This window comes from Cottoperca gobio, chromosome 14 (assembly GCF_900634415.1).
Source record: "Cottoperca gobio chromosome 14, fCotGob3.1, whole genome shotgun sequence".
Classification (NCBI taxonomy): domain Eukaryota; kingdom Metazoa; phylum Chordata; class Actinopteri; order Perciformes; family Bovichtidae; genus Cottoperca; species Cottoperca gobio.
In genome coordinates this window covers 9,398,516-9,405,559 of record NC_041368.1, presented here as the reverse complement: position 1 = coordinate 9,405,559, position 7,044 = coordinate 9,398,516, and the positions used below count along the sequence as shown (strand labels likewise).

The 7,044-nt window shown below is 41.9% G+C and overlaps 1 protein-coding gene across 7 annotated transcripts in view; it reads right to left on the bottom strand.

The window, feature by feature from the left end:
• The window catches only part of phldb1a (pleckstrin homology-like domain, family B, member 1a), a 31,994-nt gene that overhangs the window by 3,961 nt on the left and 20,989 nt on the right, over positions 1-7,044 (bottom strand). For 5 of the 7 annotated variants that reach the window (XM_029448182.1, XM_029448181.1, XM_029448179.1 and 2 more), the window contains 8 exons: positions 5,679-5,837; positions 5,401-5,541; positions 4,591-4,689; positions 4,415-4,493; positions 4,098-4,242; positions 3,663-3,753; positions 2,224-2,370; positions 988-1,207 (listed from right to left, as the gene is read on the bottom strand). In XM_029448182.1, the coding sequence (XP_029304042.1) occupies positions 988-1,207; positions 2,224-2,370; positions 3,663-3,753; positions 4,098-4,242; positions 4,415-4,493; positions 4,591-4,689; positions 5,401-5,541; positions 5,679-5,837 (1,081 nt within the window). Of the gene's footprint in view, positions 1-987; positions 1,208-2,223; positions 2,371-3,662; positions 3,754-4,097; positions 4,243-4,414; positions 4,494-4,590; positions 4,690-5,400; positions 5,542-5,678; positions 5,838-6,050; positions 6,174-7,044 lie in introns of all 7 variants that reach the window. The other 2 variants (XM_029448180.1, XM_029448185.1) reach the window with 2 other exon arrangements.

Sequence of the window (7,044 nt, the reverse complement as noted above, 5' to 3'; positions counted from 1 at the left end):
GACGGGATCATCACCATGTGTTCACCATGTTTTCCGTTTGGTTTGTTGGTTTATTTGTCAGCAGGATTACAGAAAAACTGCTGGCCTGGTTTTCATTAAACTTGTAGGAAGGATGTAGAATGGGCCAAGGAAGGACCCATTACATTTCTTTTTACTGAACATCAATCACGTGGGGTATGCAAGCATTATTCTTTCACTTATGGAAACGGCCTTAGCGGAGGTATGTGCTCTCCAGGGCCCTTCTGGTTCTGAGTGATATTATTTGAAAGGTCATTCTTTTTATTTTATCTTCAGGAAATCAATATTTGCATGTTCTGAATTTGTTGGTTACTTGAAATATTGTTTATTTCCGGTGTATTGTCTATTTAAAGTACCAGGTGTAATCAGTAATCAGTCTGCTTTTACTATATCCGCCCCGGGGATGACCTTGTGAGGTCAAACATGTCAGCGTTTTAACCAATATGCCCAACTACAACTCTTCTGCTTGCTCTGCTTAAGGGTGCCTGAAGAAAGTTTTCTTTTCTGTGATCAGTTTTTTCATCTTCAAGAGCACCTTAAGATTCCCTCGAATTACTGCACGTGAAACTGAGCTAGCTACCTGGCCTGTTTATCTTTCTTAGTATTTGCAAATGTTGAACCGTAGCTGCTTAAGTTTTCCTCACCATGTGCTTGGTACCAGTACCCGTGTGTATTTCGATACTGACAGGATAAGTTCTCTGTACCAACTCTGAACTGGGGAAGACTGGTTTCCAGTCCTCCTTACTCCAACACAACATGAAATTATAGACACTCATTCCTCTGTGCATATTTTTCTTAACATCTGTGCTTGTTTTCATTTAGATTGTTTTGTGTGTGCATGAATCTTCAGGTCTCTCTTGCAAAAGATGTCTTGATAACGAGAGTTCCTCAGTAAAAAATGCTCAAATTAGCAGTAATAATTAGACAAATATACCCTTTAATCATGATGAAGTGTCATTGTATCCTCACCCCCGTAATAACAGAAGTTCCTCTTGATACGGTCAAAAACGAACCAGCGTTTCTTCCACGATTTGATTTTGCCGCCCATCTTCACCAGGTGGCCCTTGCACATCTTCTCTGTGAGGATGACGAAGGGGCAAGTGTCTATGCTGTGGCCGGACGACTCCACGTGGGCTCGCAGGTCAAACTCCTCCTTACGGTTCGGCAGATAGCGCGTCATTGGTCGGGCCTGTGAAGGAAAGGTTTCATGCTGCTGTAATGCTACTAACCAAGTGCTATGAGAAGACAGTCTAACGTTTTCAAGTCGTAATAAGCTAATTATAAGTCAGGATGCAAATTTTTCAGGTCTGTGGATGGCTGACTATTTAAATGACATCTGAACATTTTTTTCTTTCAAAGCTATTTGTGTTTTCTACTTACAGTCCTGTTGATACATAGGGTTACTAATTAAATATTCAAAGTGAGAGGCTATACAAGGCCTGCCTGACACGGTCTTATTTATTTTTTAAGAAAAACTTAAGACATCTGCTGTCAAGTCTGAAGGGTTCTGTCCACCTGATGAATGTGAGTCCAATATTAACTCGACTTTTAGCTCTTTTTTGGTCTCTACCATCTCCTGGGGGGAATATCTGCTTTTTTAGCTACTAAATGCTACACTACAGCTAGTCGCTAACTGTGTCCGTCTGCTGTTTGTTGCTGAGCTGGTAGTGTGCAGTAGGATTTTAGAGCTTGATATGGGAAAACAGCTGCATGCCTGAGCTGTGAGAGTGAAAAGACCCTAAAGACCCTAAAACGCTCTTTTGAGCTGAGGATAATAACCTGTGGCTTCATCGCGACCAGCGGCCCCTTTCACATTACACATAGTCATTTGATGTTTAATACCAAAATGTGATATAATTATATTGATTATAGCTTTAAATTGGCAGAACTAGGTGCATGTGTCCTTGATGATTTGAGGATATTTGTTTACTGGCAGCTCTCATACCAAAGACAAAGACAATTGGTAATTAAATACAGTCTGTCAAGATTAAATCTAAATTATATTTGTTGTGCACCCCCATCCATTTTCTCTCTGTTCTTCCTCTCTACCCTTTCCATTCTTTCCCTTCCCTGACAATCTTTGATCTTCCCATATTCCCAGCCTCTCTTTAGTGTCTCGCCTCTCATCCTCTCCCCTAAGTCTCCCTCCCCTCCCCTCCTCTCTTTTTTCCCCCGCCGCCCGTCTCTTCCCGTTGCTCCACTGACCTGCGAGAAGTGTTTCTCTCTCATCTTCACCTCCTCCTCCACCAGCCTCAGCCTGTGGGTCGTCTCGTCCTGAAGCCTCCTCTCGGCCTCCTCTCGCCTCCTCCGCTCCTCCTCCAACATCTGCCGCCGAGCCTGCACCTCCCTCTCCTGGGAGCGTCGGGAGAGGAGAAAGAGGAACAGAAGGAGAGAAGAGAAAATAACAGGGGGAAAAGGGAGACGGGGAGAATATGTAAATGGTAGGCAAATATTGCAATACAAAGTGAATGACTGTCAGAGGAGGCACATGAGAATTCAAGTCCCAATCCAGGGTTTTGTAAAATATATCCCTTAAGTCTGTATATAGAAGAGTAAGCTTTGCTGATGTAAATGATCCTTTGCCGCTTTCAGATACTTACATACAGGTCTACTTTGTTTCAACATGTAGAAATAATACAAAGGTAAACAAACTTACTTACTTACAACTTATATTTCACCACACCTTGAACTGATCACTTTGAGACACTGTTTTTTGGTTCCTTTAAACAGGAGAAAATGAGATTCCTGCGATCATTTCCAAAATATTGCTCATCAACTTTCAGGGGAATTGGCAAGCCTATGTTTGGTGATGATAGGATCATATCCTGTTATTCTTTTACAAAATCCGTAGTCAAAATGAATGAGGAAATTGTGAGTTTTTAGCTTCGGACACTAATTTGATAAGATATTTGATATTTAACAGCCTAACCCTAACCCTAACCCTAACCCATGATATAGGCCTATATTAAAAATGTATTTCATCCATAATGCCCAGCCCTAACTCCAGCAACAAAACGTGTCGCCAGAGTGGGGATCCACTTTATACTCACTACTGAAACCACGTTAAATAAGTTCTATTAATACAGCACTCGTTACACCAGAGGTCAGGGCACTAACTTCAGGTTTATCATTTGGAACTAGGGCTGCAATTTAACAAATTATTGATTAACAGTACATCGTTAGAAACTGTCCCACAGTCCACGAGCATGTATTCAAATTGCTTGTTTAGTATCATGTATGACAGAGAAGCAGAACAATCTTCACAATCTTAAAAAAAAGGAACTGGACAATATTTGGCATTTTTGCTTGAAAAAGGATAAAGGGATTAATGAGAACTATATAAATGAATACATGTAAAAGGGGTAGGTGTAATAGGCTAAGCTTACACCTTTTTGGTCAATATAAGTTTGCTTTGGTTTGTCACTTGTTCAAAATAAATGACTTATTATTGTTTATTAATTATATTTGATATGTGTATTTGAGTTGTATAAGTAATTAAACTAAATCGATTATCAAAATAGTTGCCTAATTGTATACACTAATTGTGTAAATGACTAATCTTGTCGAAACCTGAAATGAACTTGGAGTAGATGAAGTGTCGGAAGTGATGGGATAACTGAGGATAACTTCACAACAACACTCACTCGGTTCTCCATCAGTCTGGCTTTCTCCTGCTGCGCCTCCTTCAACATCTTCTCCATCTCTTCTATCCTCTGGGCCTCCAACCCGCAGGCACTACAACACACAGAGGGAAGGATGCTCTGATGACACGGCTGCGACAAGAAAAAAGTCAACAGACATGCCTGGAAACCAAACACTGACAGCAGCAGGAGACGGAGACAAAGGTTTCTCCATGAGCGGCAGTAAACGGAGTCTTTGAACTCCTAACTTCATCAAACAACTGGAAACTTGAAGAGGTTGGCATGGCAACAGCCAGTGTACTAGTAGTCACGGGAGCAGACATGTAACAAAACATGTTGTCACGGAAACAAAGCACAGTGACCCTTCTCCTGGGAGACGGGGCAGACTTGAGTGTTCCCATGGAAACAGAGCCAATTGCTAATTTTCCAGTCTCTCACCTTTCTGGGGTACAGGCGGAGTTGCCGGTGGAGACGCTGGTCTCCGTGCTGTCTGAGCTCTCCAGGCTCAGGGTGTCGTACGCTTGGCTGCCACTCGGTGGCGACTGGTGATGGAGGATGGAGTGATGGACTGTGGGAGACAGATCTGTGGGAGCGGAGACAGCTGTCACAGACTTACAGTGCCCTCTGCTGACAGTGCCAAGTGATTGCTACCAGCTGATTATAGTCAGATCCAGAGCATGTTAAGAGACTTGTGGTGAGAGCATGCCAGGTGAAACCCTCCTGTGTGCTCAACAGATGACATGCGACTCAAGTACCTTTGCTCTGCAGAGCCAACTGCCTCCTGGAGTCCATGTCTAGTGGGTTCGACATCTCTCTCAGCATTAACTGTAACCCCTGAAAAACATATAGAAAGCACCGCACGTTTAACTACTTAGAAGATTTATTTTAATGTTTTCTTTTTTACAATTTACATGTGTTAAACCGGGCTCACCTTGGCTGATGCATGTTTCTCATGAGCAACACCACTGCAGTGTGGCAGTGTGTATGATGCTGCCTGTCCAACCTCACCATCTGATTTGGACTTCAGTAACTGAGAGAAAGACAAATCTGTTCAATATTTCTTTACATTTGAGGAGGAAGTGGATATGCTCTCATACTCTCTTCTACTTTCTTATCTTAATATGGAAGATTATTTCAACAAACCGAAACTGATTGCACACCCTGGGGGCAGTTGTGGTAGGGACCTTGGTTCATTTACTCAAGCACTGTACTCAAGTACAATTTTAAAGTATTTGTATTTCAATGTTCTGCCTCTTTAAACTTCTACTCCACTACATTTATTACTGTATCTGTTTCTTACCTCTTCAGCTGAGTCCAACGCTGACTGTTACTGCTTGTTTGTACTGATGTCGGAGCACTATGATTTATATTAGCTCTCCACTTACACATGTTTGTACAGCAAACAGAAGAGCCTCAACCTTGTGTCAGTCAGCACATGTAACACTGTTGGTTAAGACTTCCTCTTCCAGCTCACAGTTTGTTTGTTTTTACAACAAGTTCTAACATGATGTACTTTATACCTGCATGCTCAAATACCCAATTGAAGATTAAACTAATAGCAGCATCTCTCAATGACAAATCGTAGCGAAGTTCCTGAAACTACAGAATAAGTACCCTGTCTTGTTTTGTCCACTAGAGGGCCTCCTAGCCATAATAACATGGAGAGTGTGAAGATCACCTAGATTCAGGGGTCCAAGATAGTGTGTTGGTGTCTGGCCTGCAGAAAGAGTGGAGCATTTACCTGACTGTGTCTGCGTGCGGAAAAAGACTTTGCAGGCAGTGGTGGAGGACATGAACGAGGCTCTCCAGCAGCCATGATGTCCTGGTACCAGCGCTCGAGGTTAATAGGAGGCATTGCATTCCTGCTCAGCTCAGGCTGGCTCTGAGGTGATGAAAAACATCCAGCCAAAGAGAGGAGCAAGTACAGCACCGGCATCAGTGACAGAAGCATCAAGCAGGTCGGAAAGATAAACATGAAACAGCCCTTTGGACCCCACTAATAACGAAAGAATAACAAACCTGCGCAGAGAGAAAGGAGGAAGGACCACATGCAGTTGAGTGGCACGAGAAGGTAGATTCAGAGGAGGCAAGTTGGAATGATGGAATAGAGGAAGAAGAGGAGGGATCAAGTCTCTGCATCCCAAAGATCTGGCTTAACTGACTGACTGTGATGTACTCCTTCACACAGACAACCAGTCGATACAGAAACAAGACACACACATTTACAGAACAAGGAGAGAGAAGAAAGTGGAAAAGAACGTTAAGAAGCAGCATCTATAAGAAAATATGTTTTGAGATACGGTTAACTTGCTCAGGTGGGTTCAGTATTTAGTACACTGACAAGTCAGAGAAACATATCAGATAATGGCAGAATGCAGGCAGGGTGTCTACCTCACACGGCAGAGCTGGAGCTACAGCGAGGGAGAGGCAGTGGAGAGCAGCAGGGGCAGAAGAGTGAGGTTGCATAGAAGCATTTCCATACATCTTAAAGACATCAGAGAGCCTGAGGTACTCCTGCAGCGACAGCCAGAACACATGGGTGAGAAGGCTGCAGACGGCAATAGTCAACACTTAGAAAAGTCATGCAAAGATGCACAAGCAAACGTGTGGGCATCACAACCACGGATGTATCATCAGTGTTGGGGAGCAGTGAACTACATGTAATTAATCTAATAGTTTAACTACTACTAGCAGTAGCTTTCTGGTATTCAACTACATTCATAGTTGCATAGTGATTCAAGTAGTTCAATTACCTTATTTTTTGGCATGTTTTGTGTAGTTAACTACTGAAACAACTGCACAATTTTGGGTCATAAAAGGAAAGTAATTGTGATTTTTTATGCTTCTCTACTGTTTGTGTTGAACCCCCTTTGACCTGCTGGTCCCCTTTTTCTTTGAGAAAAATATTTAAGATTGTAAAAGTCAGACGTTACAAAACTAATAAGTAATACAACAAGCCTTTTACACCTATTTTTAGAGCAGTGCCCAAGTCGTCAAACGGTCTAAAAAGGTGCAAGTTCAATATTGTTTTGGTTTATAAATGACCTGTGAACGAGTGGGCAATTTTTGCAATAAACCCAATTGAGTGGAATAGTTTTTACAAAGTAGTTTGAACTACTACTTTAGTTAACCAAACTAGCTTCCTCCCTAGAGAGTGTGAAGTAATTGGTAGTTTGCAAAGCTATGCTTTCAAATGTGCTTCCCCAACACTGTATTATACACACATGATCACATGAACTCACTTGGTCTCTATCTTTGAAATAAATATGGATTGTAGCAACGTTACAGTTCAATGATCCTAAAAGTAATCTTCCAAATATATACATATTGTTTTGCATTATTGAATCTTTCAATTCTAAATAGTATAACCCTATGATGTGGAGCT